Source organism: Physeter macrocephalus, chromosome 14 (assembly GCF_002837175.3).
Source record: "Physeter macrocephalus isolate SW-GA chromosome 14, ASM283717v5, whole genome shotgun sequence".
In the NCBI taxonomy this organism is placed as follows: Eukaryota; Metazoa; Chordata; class Mammalia; order Artiodactyla; family Physeteridae; genus Physeter; species Physeter macrocephalus.
In genome coordinates, this window is record NC_041227.1 from 19,537,418 (window position 1) to 19,561,946 (window position 24,529).

General features: G+C 45.5%; 2 protein-coding genes and 2 non-coding genes across 5 annotated transcripts in view; all 4 read right to left on the reverse strand.

Annotated features, from left to right (window-relative positions):
* Window positions 1-9,438, reverse strand: part of DHX35 (DEAH-box helicase 35) — a 72,873-nt gene extending 63,435 nt beyond the window's left edge. For both annotated transcript variants that reach the window (XM_024128427.3, XM_024128426.3), the window contains exons 1-2: window positions 9,351-9,438; window positions 2,666-2,799 (exon numbers count right to left, since the gene is read on the reverse strand). In XM_024128427.3, the coding sequence (XP_023984195.1) occupies window positions 2,666-2,799; window positions 9,351-9,390 (174 nt within the window). In that variant the 5' untranslated portion in view covers window positions 9,391-9,438. The remainder of the gene's footprint in view (window positions 1-2,665; window positions 2,800-9,350) is intronic.
* A 6,421-nt stretch (window positions 9,439-15,859) lies between these two features.
* On the reverse strand, window positions 15,860-15,980 carry LOC112066240 (small nucleolar RNA U109). Its single transcript, XR_002892496.1, has one exon. It is a non-coding gene; the product is annotated as a small nucleolar RNA U109 (small nucleolar RNA).
* Window positions 15,981-16,013: 33 nt separating this feature from the next.
* On the reverse strand, window positions 16,014-16,111 carry LOC112066239 (small nucleolar RNA U109). Its single transcript, XR_002892495.1, has one exon. It is a non-coding gene; the product is annotated as a small nucleolar RNA U109 (small nucleolar RNA).
* Window positions 16,112-18,398: 2,287 nt separating this feature from the next.
* Window positions 18,399-24,529, reverse strand: part of FAM83D (family with sequence similarity 83 member D) — a 23,288-nt gene continuing 17,157 nt past the window's right edge. The window contains exons 3-4 of the mRNA XM_024128464.3: window positions 22,164-22,288; window positions 18,399-19,766 (exon numbers count right to left, since the gene is read on the reverse strand). Of these exons, the coding sequence (XP_023984232.1) occupies window positions 18,854-19,766; window positions 22,164-22,288 (1,038 nt within the window). The 3' untranslated portion in view covers window positions 18,399-18,853. The remainder of the gene's footprint in view (window positions 19,767-22,163; window positions 22,289-24,529) is intronic.

Sequence of the window (24,529 nt, forward strand, 5' to 3'; positions counted from 1 at the left end):
AAAATTTTAAAAAGGAATTTTCACTTTTAGTTTTAATGGGGGCAGCAGTGGTGAATGGCTAACTTTTTATCCTTTTGGTCTCCTAGCTTGATCTTTAACATTTTATGAGATTGTAACTACGCTTAAGCTCTGCTTTGATTTTTTTTTTTTTTTTTTTTTGGTATGCGGGCCTCTCACTATTGTGGCCTCTCCCGTTGCAGAGCACAGGTTCCGGACGCGCAGGCTCAGCGGCCATGGCTCACAGGCCTAGCCGCTCCGCGGCATGTGGGATCTTCCCGGACCGGGGCACGAACCCGTGTACCCTGCATCGGCACGCGGACTCTCAACCACTGCGCCACCAGGGAAGCCCTCTGCTTTGATTTTTATCAATAACTTACACCCCTTTTCTTACCATTTTAATTTCAATATGTTATTAATACCTTTTTCTTTTTTTTAATGTTATTTCATTTATTATAAGTACAGTTGGAGGATGAAGAAGAGTCAAGAAAATTAAATACTCAGTAAACAATAATTATCCTTGTACTTCAACATTTACTACATGTCAGATATCTTACTAAATGCTCTATGTGGCTTATCTCATCTAGTCCTCATAACAATGCTAGGAGGAAGGTACCATTAGTCCCATATGACGGATAAGTAAACAGAAGCTCAGGCAGTGAAGCAAGGCCACACAGCACACAAACGATGAAGCCTGGGTTTGAACTCTAAAGTCTAGCTCGAGGCCAGACACCATCACAGCTCAAACTGTGTCCCTCAATGGTGAACCTATAATCTTATCTCCTGAGGGTCAAACTGGTTTACATTCACACATAATGGATGAGGTTAATCACCTGCAGAAGAAACCCAGCAACTATCAGTACAGGAGTAACTAAAACGTTTGGGGCCACAGAAAAGTCTGATCGAGGTGACTTGGCGAAATTCAGAAGGCGGCTGTTTCATATCCATTTGGAGAAATAATGTATTAATAGAAGAGGCATTATTAGCACAGTCTAGACAAAAAAACTCCCTAAGTGCAAGGACTTGGGCAGATTTCACCCAACACTGTCCGGAAGAAAGAGAGACACAGGTGCTGGTGGCCCCACTTACTCGGGTCATTCCAGAGACATCATACAAGGCAGGGAGAGTTCATCACCCTTCATCAGAGGCGACAGGAAATAAATATCCTCCAACTATATCTAAACCGTCTTTGGCTCTGAGCCCACTTCCTGATTACAATTTGGCTTCCCACGTGGACTTGGCAACGGGGAGAAATGTGTGTCCATGGACTGTATTAACTGTACTGGAGAACCACGGCTCACTGTAAACGAATATATTCTTAATTCTAGTTTACACTTTGGTCTCTTATGAGTATATGTCCATTTCATGAGACTAAAAAAATCACGTGTCTGGATGCACATGGTATGTAATAACCATACCAAAATCCCATCGCTATCTCAGTGGGAGTTAATCTCTTCAACGGAAACAACCTCGTATTTCTAATTAATCTTGGGTAAAGAAATATGCCTTTAAAAAGAAAGCTAAGGGCTTCCCTGGGGGCGCAGTGGTTGCGCGTCCGCCTGCCGATGCGGGGGAACCGGGTTCGCGCCCCGGTCTGGGAGGATCCCGCATGCCGCGGAGCGGCTGGGCCCGTGAGCCATGGCCGCTGAGCCTGCGCGGAACGGCTGGGCCTGTGCTCCGCAACGGGAGAAGCCGCAGCAGGGGGAGGCCCGCATACCACAAAAGGAAAAAAAAAAAAAAAAAAAAAGAAAGCTAAAATTGGCCACTTGTTGGTAATTTGTTGAAGATGGATGCATAAGAGTTCGCTGTGCTGTTTTCTCTACTTTTCTGTATGTTTGAACTTGTCCATAACTGAAAGCAAAGAGGGGAAAAAAGAATGTCATTTAATTTCTTCCAGTTTTTCCAATATGTAAGATCTAACCAAAAAAAACTGTAAGGACTTTCCAGACTTATAAAGTTAACTAAGACACACATATTTTGAACAGATGATCCCTTCAGATAAGGGTATCTCTGAGCTCGCTGCGTTCTAAAGGACCATTAAGAGTAAGAGGACAGGGCTTCCCTGGTGGCGCAGTGGTTGCGCGTCCGCCTGCCGATGCGGGGGAACCGGGTTCGCGCCCCGGTCTGGGAGGATCCCACATGCCGCGGAGCGGCTGGGCCCGTGAGCCATGGCCGCTGAGCCTGCGCGTCCGGAGCCTGTGCTCCGCGACGGGAGAGGCCACAACAGAGGGAGGCCCGCATACCACAAAAAAAAAAAAAAAAAGAGTAAGAGGACATGATTCACTTCAGTGCCAAGTATAAAGCTACTGCAGGGGACTTCCCTGCTGGTGCAGTGGTTGCGAATCTGCCTGCCAATGCAGGGGGACACAGGTTCGATCCCTGGTCCGGGAAGACCTCACATGCCATGGGGCAACTAAGCCCGTGAGCCACAATTACTGAAGCCTGTGCGCCTAGAGCCCGCGCTCCACAACAAGAGAAGCCACCACAATGAGAAGCCGGCGCACCGCAATGAAGAGTAGCCCCCGCTCACCACAACTAGAGAAAGCCTGCGCACAGCAACGAAGACCCAACCCAGCCAAAATAATTAATTAATTAATTAAAAAAAAAAAAAAAAAAAGCTACTGCAGCCTGCTTCAGGCCGACGACTGAACATACTTATTAAATGTACCTTGAACACCGGCAGCTTCTGCCTCTGCTGCTCTATAGAAAGGGCAGCATAAGGATTGTAAACAAAAGTCGTTGCAGAGTTTTCAGCTAGACTTTGTCTCTCTTCAGAGATGCTGACACCTGGTCCCTCTGTACCTGCAACAGAAACGTTCTTTTCAGATTCTCTGATATAAGGAACAGAAAAATTGTGTGAAAGTTACAAATTCAAAGATGAAGATATACAACAGAAGCACTGCATTTTAATCTCAAACTACCAAAAGGTATTAAACTGTAATTTCAGGAAAGCATCTAGAAAGGCGCCTACGAGACTACAGAAGAGCCTCACTGCGGTGTCAAGAACAAAGGAGATGGCAGACCTATTGGGCTCCAAACGGGCCACACGCAATTGTACATTACAGAGGACAATGTATTGAGTTCTGGCCACCATGCTGCTATTATTACCAAACTCTTAATAAAAGTGGCAGAAACCTAGTGGAAATTAGCTGAGGCAAACGATGAATCCTATCACCATAGGATGGCAGCAAGGTTCAGGGTCAACGGGCACCGATCAGGGGCTCAAATGCTGCCTGGCCTTCTTCCTTCTCTCTCTGACCCTCTCGACAGCTCCTTTCAGTCCCTGGGGCTGGCTCTCTACAGGAGCTGGGATTAAGGCTGCTTCCAGGGCCAGAGCTCAGGCTCACATTTCCTCCACCAGTCACTCTCACTCACTCACGCAGGAAGGATGGACGTGCCAGAGATACAGCAGGGAACACTACAGATGCCGGCCTTACCCTGGTGCAGCTTACTTGCTTCTCTTATTCTTCTTCCCAAAGGAACATAACTTAGTGCATAAAGTGGTAATGGAGAAAGACGCAGTGAGGGGAACCAGGAGTCCCAGGTGCGTGTTGTCTGTTTGGGAGATGAGGAAGGCTCTTTTTCTCCCAGCTTAGGGCCGCTGCCCAGCCTGATGCAGTCAACCACGGCCCTGGAGTGGGGTACAATAAGTGGCAGTGCCTATCTGAATCACAGAATTGCAGTGGTTGGTTGGGAAAGGCTGGGCCAAGAAGCCACTGTGCTGAGCAGATTAAACACCAGATACCCACAGTGGCTTCTTGGTGAAAACAACGAAAAACTGGGCCTCAGGGTGGTGAAGAATAGGGAAGCCATATCCCCCCATGAAAAGTTGTTCAACGTACAACTTTTAGCCTGAGAAGGATTTTTAGCCTGAAAAGGAAAATGCCTTAGGAGGAACATGGGTTCAATTTTTACCATCAGCCTCTGTAACTTTTCACACCAAATTGTTCGTGCAGTCCAAGACAGAACTCAGAACAATAAGTAAATGATACAGGGTTCAGAATTCAACTCAACATAAGGAAGTTATCTCTAAAAGTTAGACTTGTTCAGTACAGGGGTATGCCACCTTTGTGAATCAATAACGACCCCCTCCAGAAGTTCACAGCCCTCTGTTAGGGGTGCTACAGGGATAATTACCCAATACTATCACCTCCCGGGTTTTCTGAACTCAGAATCTGTGATGCTATGTGAAAGTACAGAGGCTTTGTGATAAGAATATTTAGCCCAGTGATTTATTTTTACATTTTTGAGGGGTCCCAGATCCCTTCGACAATCTAATAAAGGCTATGAACTCCATCTCCTGAAAAATACACCAGAATGTAATTTATTACAACACAAAATGCTGGAGGTCCAGAGATACCCACCCTAGAGCTAAATTTAGAATCACTGCTGTAGATCTCTGATCCCTTTTCCGTTCGTTTCTAGGAACATAGCTGTGTTCCAGAGGTCCAAGGTTGCCAAAAATCAGGTAAGTGGGGCACTGCTGTATTGTTTTGCCAAAATGTTGACCTTCCTTTCAACAAGATAAAAGATAGAACAGGACCTGGAATAAAGCCTGTGCTCAAAGAGGTGAGTTTCCTTTCCTTTCTACCCTTATTATTACTACCTCTGATTAACTCCTTGTAATCTTCACCCAAGAAAACTAGAGCAAAGAAATAGCTTATCCTCATCAGCTCTGCTCTTGTCCTGAATTCCCTCCTTTTCCAAACATTTTAAACCTTTACAGCATGTCTAGAATCTTTTATTTTTTTAATAATTTTTTTAAAATTTATATTTATTTTTGGCTGCATTGGGTCTTTGTTGCTGTGCGTGGGCTTTCTCTAGTTGCGGCGGGCGGGGGCTACTCTTCGTTGTGGTGCGCGGGCTTCGGTAGTTGTGGCGCGTGGGCTTAGTTGCTCCGCGGCATGTGGGATCTTCCCAGACCAGGGCTCGAACCCGTGTCCCCTGCATTGGCAGATGGATTCTTAACCACTGCGCCACCAGGGAAGCCCCTACAGCATGTCTAGAATCTTTTAACATTGCTCCCGCAACGTCTCTTACTTCCTCCCACACCAAGGTTTAATCCACCCAGGTGTCTTCCTGACTACCCCATCCCTCCTGTCTCTAACCTACAGCCAAGTTCACCTCAGTACATTCAGTTATGAGGTCTTTTACGAGAACAGCTACTGTCAATCAATGAGGAGCATGTCTCGGCCACACAAAAGACTTCATTCAACCAAACCAGGCCTGCTTCCCCACTATATATACATCCCATGGCCCATTCTGGCTGCCTATGGTTTGGTTTTTCCCTTGGGAACATTCTCAGTGCTTAAGCAAGTAACAAGTTTGTAATTCTTGTAATTCTTGTAAACCATTTCCCCATCTATAAAACAAGGCTGATAAAAGCACCGCCCCCCCACCAATCCAGCAGTCCCTCTAACCCAACTTTTCAGTTTGAGTGGTGACCCATTAATGGGTTAGGAAACTCATGTAGTGGGTCATGGCTAACACTTTTTAAAGATGAGCTAGAAATAGAATAGAAAGTATCAGAGTGCACCCCAAGAAGCAATATTGTTTTTGTACAACTCTTTTTAGTTGTGTGTGTGTCTGTGCATGCTGAATCACAACACAATACATTATGTGTACCTATGCTGGGTCACAACACATTTCTTACTGTATATCAGGTCAAAAAATCTTTAAAGCTGTTGTTATAAAGCATTTGCCAGGCACATTGTCAAACAATGATTTTATCATTAAATATCTGTTGAATGAAGGAAGGAAAATGGCCAGGCCCTTCTGATCCACTTGTACTAGCAAATCAAGTCAAACTTTTTTCTACAAAAACCTCAGGCAGCTCATACAAAGATCTTAAGGCAGAGATCACAAACTGGTAGAGATCACAAACTAGTTACTCAAGGACCCCCAATATTCCACTGTTAAAATGTTTGAAATCATTCATTTAAAACATGTAAAAATTTCCCATTCTAATCTGGATATTGAGCCCATAAAACACCAACTGGGTGGAACCATCAACAGCTTCCTGCTTTAGATAGCATGTGTATGCTTCAGTGTAATCAATACTGTACACGTATCAGTGTACACACGTTCTAGTTTGCCACAGTTCCCACCACTCCCTATTATTTCCACCCAGCACCTTCACTTATTTAGATTGTCCCAGAGGCCCCCTGTAGCTACCTGAGCTTGTGACTCCCAGCCTATAGGACATATTCATCTAGCCTTATACCCAGTCTCACTCACTTCCCTGACCTTCACCGTGTATTTCCCACAGCCTATTTTCAAATCTTCAACTTCAGTTTCCTAATCTGTAAAATGAGAGTAATACCTCCATCACAAGATATTGTGACCAGGACTTCCCTGGTTGCGCAGTGGTTAAGAATCTGCCTGCCAATGCAGGGGACACGGGTTCAATCCCTGGTCCAGGAAGATCCCACATGCCGTGGAGCAACTAAGCCCATGCGCCACTACTACTGAGCATGCACTCTAGGGCCCACGAGACACAGCTACTGAAGCCCACACACCTAGAGCCCGTGCTCCGCAACAAGAGAAGCCACCGCAATGAGAAGCCCGCGCACTGCAACGAAAAGTAGCCCCCGCTCGCCGCAACTAGAGAAAGCCCGCACACAGCAACAAAGACCCAATGCAGCCAAAAATAAATAATTTAAAAAAACATTTTTTTAAGATATTGTTACCGCTTAATAAGATGACGTAAGTAAAAGTGACTAGCACAAAGGGCCCAATAAGTGTGCACTAAATCCATTCCCATCTCAGTGAATGACAACAGTTTACCTAGCACAGTGGTTCCCAAACTTTGATGCACATTTGAATTACCTGGGGATCTTTAAAAAATACTGACGCCTGATTCCTAGCCCCTCCGGACTTCTGATTTATTACCATGGGGTATAACTGAACAGCAGGAGTTTTAAAAGCTTCCCAAGTGATTCAACTATACAGCAAAATTTGAGAACCACTTACCAAGACAGTCACTGAACCCAGAAATCTGAGTCATTACCGACTTTACCTTCCCCCACATCTGCCTCTAAAATCTCTCCCATAAGGTCCCTCCCTACTGCTCACATGCCAGAATTGAGGTTTTCAATATCCCTTCTCGATTTTAGTAGCACCTTCTCTTAAGGGTGTCCCTGACTCTAATTTCCTCCCCCAAGCATTCTGCTCACCAAGGCCAGAGTTACCTTCCAAAAATAAACCTCATTGTGTTACCTCCTGCTTAAAAACAGTGAAACCCAAATTCTTTAACTTGCATGGAGACTTCTCACAATGAGGCCCCTACTTACCTTTCTGGCTTCATCTCCTACTACGCCCCAAAATATCCCCTGCCACTAAACCACGCTACTCAATTATTTTGGTGTTTTGGACACTGCTGAGGTACCATCCCACTTTGCCTTTTTTCATGCTACACCCTTTAGAGCTCCATTCTCCTACCTCTGCAGAACAAAGCCTCATTTGTGCTTCAAGGTTCACCTCAACAGCTGGGCCCGTGAGCCATGGCCGCTGAGCCTGTGCATCCGGAGCCTGTGCTCCGCAACGGGAGAGGCCACAACAGTGAGAGGCCCGCGTACCACCAAAAAAAAAAAAATGTTCTGGCAAGGTTCACCTCAAAAATATCACTGTCTTGATGAAGTATTTCTTATCCACACATTCAAACTTTCCTCCTCTTCTATACTTCCAAGTAATTATAATAGTTAATATGTATCTAGTGCTAGGAGCTTGATGTGTATTCTCATTTAATCCTCAAAACAATCCTCTGGGTAGGTGTCATTCCCAATTTACAGATGGGGTAACCGTGATTTTCCCAAATCACCAAGTTAGTAAATAGTAGTCAGGATGGTCTCTACAGTCTGACCCTAGTAGAGCTCATCTTCTTTACCACCGCCTTTTTCTGCCTCACTTTAAAATCTCTTAAAGAGGATATCCAACTTCATATTATAATAGAGAGAGAGTATAAATCTTGAGAGCAGAGCAGAGCCGTAGTCATCCGTATTTGTCTCCTAACCACAAGGCGAGGTGTTCAGTAAGTATAACTTCAGTGAATGAACTACATAATGGAATAGAACTCTTAGAATAATCCCATGTTCTTTAACCAAAAGAGTAGCTGGTCTGATTTTCAACAATTCACTTAGGCCTTTATTGTACTTTACACTTTGACCTGTTATTAAAGGCCTGAATAAATAAAATAGAGGATATCTCATTATCTAATGGGATCTTAGCTTTGGCTGCAAATAAAACTCAGGTTGGATAATTGGCTGATGACTTAAATGCTGAATCATAAAATTATCGTTAGGGGACAAGCTACAGATTTTAAAAAAAGAATTAACACAACCCTTGCTTAGGTTTATGTTCATCATCACTGATAGGCACGTTCAGAATTTCTGGGAACCACTCTAAAATACCCTTTAAAAGCTTCCCTTATATTACCTGCTCTGTCTTATTTCATTTTTGCTGCAATATACAACACTGTGCACATCCCGACCTGCGGAGGTGCAAGTGGTGGGAAAAAAACAAGCTGGTAACCCTTTAGGAAACTTTTGTTTTTCACAAGAAACTGATGGAAGGGGAGGAAGGGTCTGGCACGTAAACATTCAATAAAATCCTGACTAATGAGTAAATTCAAACAAAACAAGCAGATCATTTTGCGGCTGAGAATGGTGTTCGCCTGCAAGAGGGGGAGTGGGTGACAGCCAATACGAAGGGGGGTGTTCACTTTCTGGCAGACACGTGGGGTGGACAGAAACCCAAAATCAGACTAAGATACTTTCCCTTTTAATGATCACTTCCTCTACATCAACCAATGCGTCGTGCTCGTTATTCCAGCCCACAGGATAGATGTTACTATTTTGCCCATCTCACAGGTAAGAAGGCTAAGAAGGGTTAAATGACTTGCCCAAAGGAACTCTGCTACCCTACGGCAGAGCCGAGAATTCGAACCCAGGCAGTCTGATTTCCTAACATGAACTCCTAAACCGCGAGCAGCACCCCCAGTCCGGCCCCAGCGTAGCCCCAGGGCGGTAACAGGACACGCGTGGGCGCTTTAGCGTTTCCCCATCGCACGGGTTGGGCAAGACAGGCATCAGGAGTGAGGAAAACGAGGTCTGTGGAGGCTGAGAAACTGGAACGAGGTCACACGGTGAACTTCTGCCCCGGCTGGGGGCGGATCCCTGAATCCCTCGGGACCACTGTGGCACCTAAGCCGCGGAGCCCACCAGCTCGGAGGCAGCGGTGGCCAGCTCGCTGAGGTCAGGCCTGCGAGCAGGGCCGCAGGCGCCAGGACGCCGGCCGCGGGGCCAAGACCGAAGTCAAGCTGCCGCATCTGCCCAGCGTTCCGCCAAGGGCCTTACCAGGTTTCCAGAACTTCACCGGTCCTAAGGGCGCAGCCATGCTGAGGTGAAAGGTCCGAGGAAGGCTCCACCCCTCCTTTGCGCACGAGGCCCCGAAAGGGCCACGGGGCGTGGCCCGCGAGGAGCCCGGGCCCTGGAGGTTCCGCGGTGTTACCGCCACGCCCCCGTGATCACCGCCCCCTCCGAGCCACGTGACGTGCGTTTCAGCCCCGCCGCGGAGCCCATGTGACCCACCCCTCCATATTGTAGAAAAGGGCGCGCTTCTCCGCCTTTTTAGCGTGAGGGACCTGGGTTTTAAGTGGCCTCTCTAGCAGCATGGCGTTCCTTGGGTGGCGGCCGCACATTTCGGAAAGGGCGAGCTTTGGGAAGGGACCGCTGGCACGAGAGTTTGTCGCCGCCTGCGTCACTCGGTGGGCAAGGACTTAGTGTATCCCAAATTAATGTTACGTTACAAGCTATCACAGCTGTACTATTTCTTTTTTTTTTTTTTCCAAGAGTTGTCATATGCAAGAGTAACTAAGGGAGTTCAGCACAGCCTTAAGGGTCAGAATTAGAACCAGAGGGTGGCAACATATTTTGGAGCTGCCTACAGCAGTGAGTTTTCTAGCTCTGCAGGTGCGTGAGTATAGGCTGCAGACTACCTTTCAGGGCACTGGAGGCAGGCAGGATTCAAGCTATGTTTGCAGAGTTAGAATAAATGTTGTCATTTTCAAACTTGAGACACTTTTATACTTACTAAATTTATTTATTTTTTTAATTTTTTGGCTGCGTTGAGTCTTTGCTGCGCGCGGGCTTTCTCTAGTGGTGGCGAGCAGGGGCTACTCTTCGTTGAGGTACGCGGGCTTCTCATTGTGGTGGCTTCTCGTTGCGGAGCACGGGGCTATAGGTGCGCGGGCTTCAGTAGTTGTGGCACGCGGGCTCAGTAGTTGTGGCTCGCGGGCTCTAGAACACAGGCTCAGTAGTTGTGGCGCACGGGCTTAGCTGCTCCGCGGCATGTGGGATCTTCCCGGACCAGGGCTCGAACCCATGTACCGTGCATTGGCAGGTGGATCCTTAACCACTGCGCCACCAGCGAAGCCCTGTACTGTTTCTTTTAGTCTCCAGATTTTCAGATTGGAGGATAATAATAGTAACTACCCTGAGGGTTTTCCGGTCCAGTAGATATTGGGCGCCCACTGTGCGCCCAGGTACTGCAGTTTCAGTCTCTTCTTTCATGGAGCTTCTGTCCAAGGCGGCGGGGTGTGGGGGGAGGATGTCGTGGGAGTAAATGAGTAAATGCTCGATAAACAGTAGTGTTTATTATTATCAGTAAATAAAACAGTGGAAACAGTATGCAAGTCTTTAGGGACCGTGAGAGTAATGCTGAAAAGGGGAAGGGGGAATGGATTGAAATAAACTTAGAAACGGGTAGATTTGTTAGGCTAGGGCACTAGCCCAATGTTTCCTCTAGTTTGACTACTCATGATTCAAATGCTTGTGAAAAATACAGATTCTAGCCCCCAATCAATCCCGAATCAGAATTTCCAGGGGCATGGCCTGGGAACCTGCATTTCGAGCCACTCCACAGATGATTCTTTCCAGCCACCAGTTTGAGAAAGATTCTCCTAATCCAAATGAGAGCTAATAAGTTCGAGTAATGGGAAATGTTTAATGGATAGGAATCTAATTGGAAGGAAGTGAGAGGCTTCAGAATCTATGCGCTTTAGAGCTGTGAAGAAAATTCTGCATTCTTTTGAGAGAAATGGCATAGTCGTGGAAAGATCAATGTCTCTGGAGACAAGTAGACATGATTTGGAATCCTAACTTTGCCATTTCCCAGCTCCTGGCTGTCATCCAATCTAAGTTGTAAAATGAGGTTTAAAAAGGTTGTATTGGGCTTCCCTGGTGGCGCAGTGGTTGAGAGTCCGCCTGCCGATGCAGGGGACCATGGGTTCGTGCCCCGGTCCGGGAAGATCCCACATTGCCCTGGTCCGGGAAGATCCCACATGCCGCGGAGCGGCTGGGCCCGTGAGCCATGGCCGCTGAGCCTGCGCGTCCGGAGCCTGTGCTCCGCAATGGGAGAGGCCACAACAGTGAGAGGCCCACGTACCGCAAAAAAAAGGTGGTATTAAATGAGAGAACACGTAAAGCCTTACTGTGTAAGACACAGCAGGCATTCAATGTTAGCTCCTGATAACTCAAATAGAGCAAATCCACCAGGGGGAAAATCAGACTTTACATACATACACCCATTTCCAAATATCCCTTTTGATTTAGTTCCATAATAATGAAAATAGGGTTCACTATTTTCAGTGATAATCACTGTTCCTAGAATTCTCCATCAATCCTTTAATATCCTTCTAAGAGTCAGCTCTAAGAAGACTTCTCTAAATTCACGATCCAACTTAAGTATTCTCCCTCTGCAGACCTGTGTCCTCACTTTTGTGATATAACACTTATTTAGCTGAACTGTAGTTAATCTGCCGGCACTATTAACACTGGAAGCTTCTTGAGAACAAGCATCATGTCATATTCTTATTATAGCCCAATTATAAAGTGACTATTGAGTAATGTATACATGAACACCATGCTTTATACTTAATTTTAATTCTTAATGACATTGATTCTTCCTTGTTTTGTTTTTGTCTGACTTTCACTAAGGGCCCAAGTATACAAAGCAGGGTTTATACATAAATACAAGGGAAAATGAAATAAATGCCACTTTTTACGATTCCTGTGTTTCATAAATTACTCTATGACTTGTATGAAGACTTCCTATTTACAAAGAGACAGTATAGTAGACATGCCCAAATTACTGGATAATAATCTTAAAGCTAGAGGAGACTTTAATTGTCTAGTCTAAATACTCTGTTTTATAGAAGAAAAAACTGAGGCCCATGGAGGTTAAAAGGACTTCATCAGAATCAATGAGCTAATTTAGTATCAGAACTGAAACTAGAATTCAGGCTTTCTAATTCCCAGGCCAGTGGTTTTCAACCACATGGACCATTTAAAACTGTTAGAGCTTAGCTCTCCTCAATGAGAATTAGTTCTTCTCCCTCAGAAAGTTCTGAGCCCAGCGGTCTCGAATGGATTGTTTTGCTTTCAAAGACCTCTACTAGGGAAAACACCTAAGTAATAACCTAGATGTTGAGGATGTGGTTTTATTGCCACAAACTAGGAATGGTCTCAGTGGACTATCTTACCTTTCTTAATTAACTATTTTCAGAAAGAATGGCCTAAAATAACTACTCTAAAAATTAAAACCATTATTTCTTGAGATGGCATCCAGAATTTATTTAGCTCATTGCCAACAATTACATGAAAGTTTGATCATTGTGTTACATTTTGCAACTTCCAAATGATAAATTTTCCACAAAGATACTCCTCAAAATGTTCCATAGGTACATTTTAGAAGTTTTTCTCTGCCTATGGTGGTTAACTGGTACTTTCTGCTTTGAAGTATTTCCCATCCAACCGTCTTGGCCATGTTTAGGAGGCATAGGATTTAGGAGTTTTCATCTTTGTACCAGTTAAGGCTTTTATGTAACAAGTAGTAAAAAACCCAATCCATTCTCTCATAGGCAAAAATAGCTTATGTAATCTAAAAAGTCCAAGTAGTTCTGATTTGAGACACAGCTGCATTGGGACACATAGGACATAATCAGGGCTTCTGATCATAACATTCTGCCTTCTGCTGACCCAGGTGTCACATAGTAACTAGATGGCCATGTCAACTCATGTCACATCCTCTCAGCATCAAGCCTCTTTCCAAAAATTCCCGGCCAAAATATCTGGCTGGCCACATATCCATCCCTGAATCAATCACTAGGGCCAGGGAATATGGCATACTGACTAGCTTAAACCTGGGTCATACACTCCTCCCCAAATCAGGTGTGCTCAGCTTCACCAGAACCACATGGACTGAGAGCTAGAAACAGAATGGTTCCTCAGAGGGATTTCTGAGAGTGAGATTATCAGAGGTCGAATGAATGAAGCAAAAATAATAGGTAGCCATCCATGTATTCATATACAGTAAACCCCCTACATACGAACCTTCAAGTTGCAAACTCTCAAAGATGCGAACATGCGTTCACATATCCAATCGAAGTTAGTTCACGTGTCTGGCATACATTGTCCAGTGCATGCATCCTCTACAAGTGGTTGTGCTTTTGTGTACTTTACAGTACTGTTGCTGTGCAACACGAGGAGCTTACTAATGAAGACCTGATGGAATTGGAAGCCCAGAGAAAAGGACGAAGAGAGACAAGAGGAAGAAGTAACTGAAGAACCGAAGAGATTCATGACGCAGGAAATGGCAAGGGGATTTTCTTTATTTGAGGAGGCACTGTTCTGTTAGTTTTTGAGGCACAGGACCTGAACATAGAACAGTACACGAAGGTTGCAGCAGCTGTTCAGAATGCAATACAGTGCTACCGTGCCATCAATGACAAGAAAAAAAGAGCTACTACCCAGACATCACTGGATCGTTTTTTCAAGAGGGTAAATAGAATTGAATCCAGCAAGGAACAACCTGTGCCATCAACGTCAGGCGTGAGTGGAATTGCAGCTTGCCCTCCGTCTCCTGTTGCTGATGATCCTTTAGCTCTACCATCTCCCCCCTCCTCTCCTCCTCCAGTCAGTAACTCTTCTTGCCTGTTCACTCAATTCCAGCCCAGCCCCTATATGCCAGCTGTTGTACTGTACTACCGTACTTTTCAAGGTACTGTACTGTAAGATTAAAAATGGTTTATTTTTTGGTTTTTTTATGTATTATTTCTGTGAAAAATATTATAAACCTATTACAGTACTATACTATATAGCCGATTGTGTTAGTTGGGTACCTAGGCTAACTCTGTTGGACTTACAAATTGGACTTATGAACGCGCTCTAGGAATGGAACTCGTTCGTATGTAGGGGCTTACTCTTAACTCTAGAACTCTTGGCTTCCTAAGAAAAATCCTAACTGCCCTTGGGTCTCCTCCATGAAGCCAGATCAGAGAGAGCTAGCTATCCCCCAGCCTGAAAAGAGGTAGTTCTTTGCAGAATTGCCTTTCCTGAATTGTACTACACGGGGATTTTCCACTGCATCTAAGGTGTAGCCCTCGGCAACCTGTAACATATGTAAACCTGTCTGGTTTGTTCACTTGCATACAAATGATCGGGTTCACACAAGTATTAGCATAAGCAAAAGTGTTTACTCAGCTCCAAGGATTTGGGTACAGAGGTGTGGAGAATCCACTAGAAGAGACTCAGCTAAATACTAGGGGAGTCTCTATGATGTTGGCTTGAGGAATTTTGCGCATCTATGGAACTGGACAAGTTGGGGAGGGCAAGGTCTGCCAGGTGCTTTCTAGATAGGATGACTGTATGCTTGCTTTATTGTTCAAATTGGGATGCTTCAGAGAATGAAAGCAGGGAGTTCACGGGCAAAAACTGGACCTCTGCCAGGCAAACTGGGGTATATTTCCAGGTCGTGTGGCACCAGGGAACCTAGAATAACAATGCCTCTGTGAACATACTCAACATAGGATGACTGTATGCTTGCTTTATTGTTCAAATTGGGATGCTTCAGAGAATGAAAGCAGGGAGTTCACGGGCAAAAACTGGACCTCTGCCAGGCAAACTGGGGTATATTTCCAGGTCGTGTGGCACCAGGGAACCTAGAATAACAATGCCTCTGTCATACTCAACATAAGGTATGTATTCCATGCTCACAGAATACATCTGAATACATTCAACTCCTTTATAGCTTTAGACAACTGCCCTTGTGGGGTCTGGTGTTTGGGCACACCCCAGAACATGTCATTGTGTTTATTATCTGAACACTTCACGGTATCATTTTTATGAGAATCCTTGTGAGAAATTCTTACCTGATCTTAGAATTGTTCTTCCTGTACCTGGAGTTACTTTAATCTTATGGACACTGTGGATGGTGGATCTGACCAGTTTTCTCTTTCTGCCTTGGCTACTGAGAAGCTTAAAGTGTGTGTCCTGCCCAAATTGAGTGTGTCGGTCATGGTGGCATACACTGATAGCCTCCTTCCTGATTCTTTTTTTCATCCCCGCCCTCTGGTTTCTTTCACGTAACTCTTCACTTACGTGATCTTGTACCTTAGGTTTTCTTGTTAGTTGCTTGAAGTCCCATAAGTAAAAAACAGATACGCCCCAACCCAAAGGCCCACAGAGGTGGGGTGGCCATCTTTTCAGTTGACTCCTTCAGTTTTTCAACCATGTCGACCCTGCCATCTGATTGGGTTGAACTTCAAACTGTAGAGCTCTCTAATTCAAACAACTCATCAGGGAGAAACTAACGAGACAGCAGAGTCTGAACACTGACTATTTGACGATATTGAGAAATTTTTATCAAAGTTGTTTAGGTGTGATGGAGGTATTGTGGTTATGTTTTTTTTATCTTTCAGACATATATACTGAAATATTTACAGCCAAGTCTGTAATGGCCAAGTCCGACATTAAACAGATATGGACATGTAATTCTCTCCCAGGGAGGGGCAACACATTTTTTTTTTTAATGTAGGAGAAATATACTACTACTCAATCTCTACTGTAAGATTGGCAGACCTGAGAACTCCTTTTTTCTTTGTCCGCGGCACGTGGGATCTTCCCGGACCGGGGCACGAACCCGCGTCCCCTGCATCGGCAGGCGGGCTCTCAACCACTGCGCCACGAGGGAAGCCCCCGAGAACTCCTTTTTTAAGGTAGCATGTTATGGATGTATTCCTGCTTCCAAAGGAATGAGGAGCAGACATTTCCACATGCAAGACAATAACATATTTTTGAACCAAACAGTCTGCCATACTCACCCTCCCCTCCCCTGGAAGTAGGGCCAATAAATCAACATTTTAAACAAGGTCCCCAGCTGACTCTGATGGAGGTGGTCCTCAGATCTCACCTTGAGAAATTCCACCCTGTGATGATATTCTTTCCACACTCAAGAGCCAGAAAAGCTTTGCTTACTCTGAGAGACCAGGCCCTTTTCTTAGGATTCCATATACCTCTTTTTCTTATTTCTAATCGCTGGCAACGCTTTCAGAAAATAATGGCTTTGCATCCTATTCCACAAAAAGAGGGCTCTGTAGTCAAGTCAGTTTGTAATAGGCCATATTCCTGCCCTCCTCTTGAGAAAGCCACGGTGATAATTACCTCATTCCAGAGTCTGAGTAGTCCTGCAACAGAGAATCCTGTTTAAATTTATTTGATCCATTTCCCAAACTGAACGCAGAGACTTTTTTATGAATGCCTATTAAAAGCTCCACAGAACACACAGAGTGGAAATTTCAAACGTACCTATATTTGTTAACGAGCTTAAGTTTTAGTGTTTTCAATTCACCATTGCATTAACTGCCATCTCTCAAGGTACACCCGGGAATCTCCTGGCGGTCCAGTGGTTACAACTCCATGCTTTCACTGCCGAGGGTGCAGGTTCAATCCCTAGTCGGGGAACTAAGATCCTATAAGCCACGTGGCATGGCCAAAAAAAGTTTTTTAATTTAAAATAAAAAAAAAAAAAATAGGTACGCCCTCTAATGCCTCCATGCTCCCTGTAGAGAAATAGTCACATCACAGAGCACTCAACTCAGAATCTGAAAACCTGTGGGTAAATGCTTGTGTCACCATTTACCAGTCATGTGACCTTGAATATGCTACTTAATCTGAGCTTCAGTTCCTTCACCTGAAAACTGAGAATAACAGCCATCCAATCACTGCACTGATGAGAGGGTCACAGAGAGCACATAGGAAATTATCTAAATCTGTAAATGGTTTCAAATAACAATATGTTTATTTGAGGCTTGGGCCAGAATTGTTTACAGCCAGACGGGAACCAGTTGTCCTGCCTGCTTCCCGGTCCAAATTATGGCACTAACCCAGCAAATAACCTGGTGACTGGAAGGGAACCCTGGTGCACACATGGAAACCCGCAGGCGTGCTCAGGATCTGGATGCATTAGCACGTGTCTTTGTGGCAGACACCACCCTCCCCTATTACAGACCTCTTCTGCTCCAGTCAAATCAGAAGAAGGAGGAAGCCATCACCTCACTCTCTACATTTCATCTGCACACACAAAGGAGACTAGACAAAAACAGGATTCCATAGGCATACCAATCCTGATTAGCAGGGTGTAGAAACCAGTCGCATTGCCTGCCACTGGACTAGGAATCTGGGATAATTGTCAGTGCCCTCTTTTGCCCCTACTCCAGGATATTAGATTGCTAAATCATTGTCAATACACCCATCTGATGAAATTAGGCTCATGGGGCCACTACAGCTAATATCAGGGTGAATCCAGGAATGAACACTGAGGCCTCTTTCTCTGGCAGAGGAGAACAGAACTAAGGTCCTTGTCTAAATAGCTCAAGCTTTTTCTTTGAAAAAGACAAGCTAGAGCACATGAAGAAACCTGCGATTTCCGGCAAGTTTCCTCATTCAAACTATAGAGCCAGTGACATCAATATTCATATCGCTAAGGAAGGTATGACCCTGACGCTTGTTTTCTGTCATCTTTTTATTATTATTATTATTTTAATTTATGGCTGTGTTGGGTCTTCGTTGCTGAGTGCAGGCTTTCTCTAGCTGCAGCCAGCAGGGGCTACTCTTCGTTGCAGTGCGTGAGCTTCTCACTGCGGTGGCTTCTCTTGTTGCTGAGCACGGGCTCTAGGCGCACAGGCTTCAGTAGTTGTGGCTCACGGGCTCTAGAGCGCAGGCTCAGTAGTTGTGGCGCACGGGCTTAGTTGCCCTGCGGCATGTGGGATCTTCCCGGACCAGGGCTAGAACCCGCGTCCCCTGCATTGGCAGGCGGATTCCTAACCACTGCGCCGCCAGGGAAGCCCCCATCTAAGTTTTAAACGGATATTTTCTCTTTTATAATTTGGATCATCTACTCCTCCACCCCAAGACTATTTTTAAAAAAACAAACAAAAACTGCACAAATAGATCTTAGGTGCATTTACTTGTAACACACTCCTACAGTTAAACAGAAAAGTGCCAGAGAGAAGAATAAAACAAAAAAACGGACATGAGCAACCACCAAACAAGCGTTGTTTACATCTGTTTAATGCTAAGAACACGGATATCCTAAAGAATAGATAAACACTTAAGAAACAGAGTTTTGAGTTTTTTTCTAAACAGGATTTTGATCATGAAAACTAGCGTTCCAAACCTCGAAAACAAGAGGGCATACAAACCTAGAAAAATGCAACACATATTTTATCTCTTATCTGAATTACCCGAGAACGCTGAAACGTTCTCTTGAAGAGAGCTCAGTATTAAAATCGTGCAAAGAAACTGTACCCATAGTGTTGAAACCATAAAACCAAGACCTGGCTTATACATGATAAGAACAAAATAAAAATAAAGCATGTAAAATAATGTGCGGTTTACAGAATTCAAAGAAAATCAGGGTGAAAGAAAGGCCATTAGGACAGGAGACATTCTATAAAGCGGGGTGCTCCGACGATGTCTACTGCAAGCCCGGTGAAGCCAGGCGCCCTGAACGTGTGGAGCAGTCACTGATAGGAGGGATAAAGCGTGATTTCTCTAACAGCCAGCAAATTAGCTGATGATCTGGCAAAACTTCCAGAATTAAAACTGAGGTCGTTTTCAGTAAGGAACGTTCTCCTTGAAAGCATGGCCAGCGCGTGGTTGAGCCGGGACCTGATTCCGGCAAAGTGACACTGCCGCTCTATATTCAACTTTCTGAGTGAGTCTCTAGAGCACAGATCCAAGTGGGGGGTGCTCCAGTACCTGGGGTGTCCAGGTGTGACGACGTCATTGGCTCTGAGGGAAGTCTGGGAGCCGATGGAGCTGGCCACAGAGCCTTGGGAGGACAGAGAGGCGGAAGACCTCAAACTGGAGGATCGCGACACAGACATCTTTGATACTGCTGACCCCTCTTTAGCCTGGGTTCCCAGAAAGGAGAGAACATTCTCGTCCATGTCAGTCTGGGTGCCAGTGCATGCCGTGGCCATGCTGGCTTGTGTCCCCACGTCACTCATGCTCACGGCGGGCGTCTCCTCTCCTGGCTCCGTCTGAGTGGCGGCATCGGTCGCCCTCCCGCCCTCCGGGCTGTCTCTGCGGCTGCTGAAGCAGCCCTCCTCACTGATGGTGGAGGCCTCCGAGTCCTCGCGCCCGGCCTCTGCCTGGCCCTCCTCACGGCCCGGCTCGGCCTTCCTGGGGCTGCTCGAGAGCCTGGCCAGCCGTAGCCGCAGCAGGTTGCCCAGCGTGAGCTCCTTGCACAGTGGTATCTGGTCGATGAGATGGTCAAACCTACCGCTGATCCGGAAGCTGGACAGGAGCTTGGAGCTGATGGGCTTTGACTGTGCGTACAGGATTCGGAACTCCAGGTCAAAATGTTCAACCACTTGGCCGGACAGAATGACCAGGTTGCTGCTGTTTAATTTGCCATCCGTCCATGTAAAACTTGAGGATTAAAAACAAACAAACAGAAGCTGGTAAGGATGAGCGATCTTCATTTACTTATTGTCAACCGGAATATAAAGCCCAGATATCCTGAGACATAAGTCACAACTCTGGTGCCAGCACACCTACCATGTAGTGTGAGTGCAAGTTGCCTTAACACAGTACATAACCTAGGAATGCGTTAACACAAGAGTAAAAAGGCCACTGTTCAACCAACGGGCTAAAATTTACACTCCTCAGCCTCAGAGTTGCTAAAAACTAGAAAGGGCTCCTAAAGCACTTAGGCCAGCGCCCTTAGCATGAGAAGCGAGGAAGGTGCCTAGCGACGTCACAGGGGGAAGCTAGTGGCAGAGCCTAGACTGGGCCCCGGTCCCTCCTCCATGCTGCCGTTTTCACAAAGGGAGACAGGACTGTCATTCTAACAATGACACTGTTGCTCAACGCAGGTTTAGAGCTGACAAGTGGCCATGCGCCCCTGCCTGTCCAGCGTACCTCCTCCTTCCCATGGTAACAGAACCCAGCCCCCTCCCAGCCCAGAGAGCTTCATGTATGCACCCTCTCCAGTCACAACAGGGGTGGGCAGGTGAGCCAGGCTGGCCGGAGTATCCTATCCCCTGGGATGCGGGGACCTATGCAGGGTGGGCATGTGAGCTAGCGAGAGCCAGGGAATTTTGCAAGGACTGATACCAGTGCAGAGAGAAAGAAAGTCTCCCTCTTTGAGAAACAGCTACTGAAGGCCACGTGAGGAAGCCTGGATCTTTGCCTGCAAATGGAGAGCCTGACAGAGAATAAAGATCAACTAGAGAAAAGCCGAACCAGGAGACAGTGTTCTGATGAATGCATGGCCCCTACGTCAAGGTGAGCTGAAAACAAACGGTCCCTTTCTACACTTTCAAGTTATGTGAGCCAGTAAATTCCGTTTTGCATACAGTAGTTTGAGTTAGCTTTCTGCACTTGAAGTCACCGCACTGATACAGAAATTCGTATCAGGAGTAGGGTGTTTTACATGAGAAATCATAAAACATAGTAGGAACTCTGTCTCTTGCAACCAAGGACCTAGGCTAACGCAAAATCACCTTGACAGCTGCCTTCAGAGCCGGAGAAGAAAGAAACCCTCAGTGAAATCTTGTAAACAGGACACCTAACACCAGGATTTTACAATGTCCTCAACAAATAGCAGCCATCCTCATCCTCATCCTCAATGGCAGCATATTTCATTTGTAGGGGCTAATTTTTATATTTTAGAACAGCCAAAAAACCATTGGAGCTAAGTTTGGGTAATACAGATAAATCCTACTTTGGGTGAAAATCTAGTTTCCTCCTGTTATTTCCAAACATCTTATGAAAGAAAGTCTCCAAGAAGAGTTCAAATTTTGTTCCAAGCAATGCCAGTACTGTTTGAAAAGAAAGACACCAAGAGTTCCTTGATCTGCTGGCCTCATCTTGCACAAGCCTTTGCACCCCCACCTTTACCCAGGGCTGACACATAGTTATCACTCAGGGATGCGTGCTTCTTCAAAAATACGTTTTTCTATCCTTCTTTTTTCGGGGGGCGGGGGGCCGTGCAGCATGCAGGATCTTAGCTCCCCAACCAGGGATCAAACCCATGATCCCTGAAGGGGAAGTGCGGAGTCTTAACCACTGGACCACCAGGAAGTCCCCGTTTTTCTTTTTTAAACTGTAGAGACACACTTCACGTATAACATCAGAGTCTAACACAGAGGTGGCAGAACACACCACCATCAGAGAGACCTAAGTAGAAATGGTGTATCTTAACCTCTGGAGATTGGAGCTTACCACTCTTTGTCTCCACCCTCCATTCAACTTCCCTGCTCTCTACCCTCAGATGCCGTGCCAATGGGAGACTTCAAAGGTGGAGCCAGAAGCATGGATAAGTACTTTCTAGACTAAAGCACCAAATCACAAGGCTTGAAGCAAGGTGAAGGATTAAATTAAGGGGGCAGCTTCAGCTGTGCCCTCTGCACTGAGGCTGATGCCTGCAACTACCCTTCCCTTCAAGTGGGCAGGGACAAGGGGGGTCAAAGTCCCCAAGGAACAGGAGTTGAGACTGTTCCTGTCTCTGTTAACCCCCAATTCATCCACTGCAGTCCGGGCTGAGTCTTGAATCTAGGACTCCCTCACTGTTGGGTCTCCAGGCAAGTTTCAGCCTCTGTACTTTAGGTTTGTGGACCAAGAGGCAGGGGAGGGGATCCCAGGCCGACCACCTTCCAGAGGAGGAGGCTTTGATTAACAGGGTCACACACACAGATGCACACATAGCAGAAGGCTTGCCCATAAAGGCTCACACTGAGAGGAAAAAGCAGTTTTTACCTTTATATATAGCACACTTCCTCTGAAAAGTTTAGATTAATAAGCATGGACAAGTCAGAAACTCACCTGTAGGAGCCTGTAGCCACACGAATGCCATCAATCAGTGTGAACTTTTCATGAACCTTCCCAACAATTTTAGTTCCTGACCTTGCATAGTAAATATTTCCTGTAATCGTCCGAACTGTCATCAGCTGTTGGTGGGGGAAGTGGGAGAAGAAGAAATGAATGATCCAGTGAGCACATGATAAAAGAAGCCTTAGTTTACAATTTCCAAACAGACAAGCTTACTAGCAGATCAGTGGTTCACGGTCACCATTCGGTGACAACACCCACAGCACACAAGCCAGAAGATTCTCAGGACTCAAGTAATGCTACTTCATATTTAGTTCATCTTCTTGCATGCTTTTTTTATGCATGCATACTTATCTTTGAGACCTTCTGTTCATGTGGACACATGCTGTAGAAGATTCACTTTTTGGAGACACTAAACAATAGAATCCAAGAAATGACTTTGAAACAAAATGTGGGGGGATAAAATCATCAAAGAAAACATGCCAGTGATAGATAACATTTTAACAAAGGTTTAAAGAAGCTAAGCTGATGTTTCTCCTCCTCTTTAGTTTAATAGCATTGCTAATAAGTAATAGCCCAGGACTCCCCTGATGGCGCAGTGGTTAAGAATCCGCCTGTCAATGCAGGGTACATGGGTTCGGTCCCTGGTCAGGGAAGATCCCACGTGCTGCGGAGCAGCTAAGCCCATGCGCCACAACTACTGAGCCCCCGTGCCACAACTACTGAAGCCCGCACACCTAGAGCCGGTGCTCCGCAAGAGAAGCCACCGCGGTGAGAAGCCCGTGCACCACAACAAAGAGTAGCCCCTGCTCAACACAACTAGAGAAAGCCCGCGTGCAGCAATGAAGACCCAGCACAGCCATAAATAAATAAACAAACAGACAAATAAACAAATAGAAAAGAACCTCAAACCTCTATAGGCGGGTTTTAAATAAATAAATTAAATAATAGGCCATCCACACTTACCCCACACCATGATGGGTATGGAGAACAGGAAGACAGGACAAGCCTTTTCTAATACAGGACTTCTGAGGTGGAAACGCTTCATATCATGTGGCTTAATCAGCAATGTTACTTCTCCCACAAGTACATATTTACCAAAAAGCTGCTCTGGTAATATACTGGGGCCATATATTGCATAATTATCCTTGTAAAATGATACAAACAAATGTATATACAATGGAATGTAAAATACTAAGACAATCCATATTCTTTGGAGCAGATCAGTAGCTATATATCTTTAGAAATCTTGGGACTTCCCTGGTGGCGCAGTGGTTAAGAATCTGCCTGCCAATGCAGGGGACACAGGTTTCAGCCCTGGTCTGAGAAGATCCCACATGCCACGGAGCAACTAAGCCCGTGCGCCACAACTACTGAGTCTGCGCTCTAGAGCTCACAAGCCACAACTACTGAAGCCCGCGTGCCACAACTACTGAAGCCCACGCGCCTAGGGCCCATGCTCCGCAACAAGAGAAGCCACCGCAGTGAGAAGCCCACACACCGCAATGAAGAGTAGCCCTCGCTTTCCGCAACTAGAGAAAGACCGCGTGCAGCAACAAAGACCCAATGCAGCCAAAAATAAATAAATAAATAAATAAATTTTTTTAAAAAGTAATGATTAAGCACTATAGCAAGACATAACAACATCCAAAGAAGTGAAAACCTACGTCTACACAAAACCGTGTACACAAGTATTCAAAGCAACTTTATTCATAACAGTATAAAACTGGAAACTACCCTAATGTCCTTCAATAGGTGAAAGGTTAAACAAACTATGGTTCAACCATACCATATGATACAGTTCAGCAATAAAAAGGAACAATCTATTGATACACACAACAATTTGGACAGATCTCAAGGGCGTGAAAAAAAGCCAGCCTCAAAAGGCCACACACTGTATAATTCCATTTACATAACATTCTCTAAATGACAAATTACAGAGATGGGGAACAAATTAGTGGTTGCCAGGGGTGAAAGATGCAGGGGAGGGCACAGAGAGGGGAATGGATGTGACTATAAAGATGTAGCATGAGGGAGATCTTTGTGGTGATTGAAAAGCTCTGTATTCCGCTGGCAGTGGTGGGTACACATACGTATACATGTGATAAAATGGCACAAAACAATAGACACACGTGGTACCCATGTCAGTTTCCAGGTTCTGATATTGTGCTGTAAGTTACATAGGGTATAACTATTGGGGGAAACTGAGTGAAGGATACATGGAAACCTCTACATACTATCTTTGCAACTTCCGTGAATCTATCCTTACTTCAAAATAAAAACAAAAGACAAAACAGGGGCTTCCCTGGTGGCGCAGCGGTTGCGCGTCCGCCTGCCGATGCAGGGGAACCGGGTTCGCG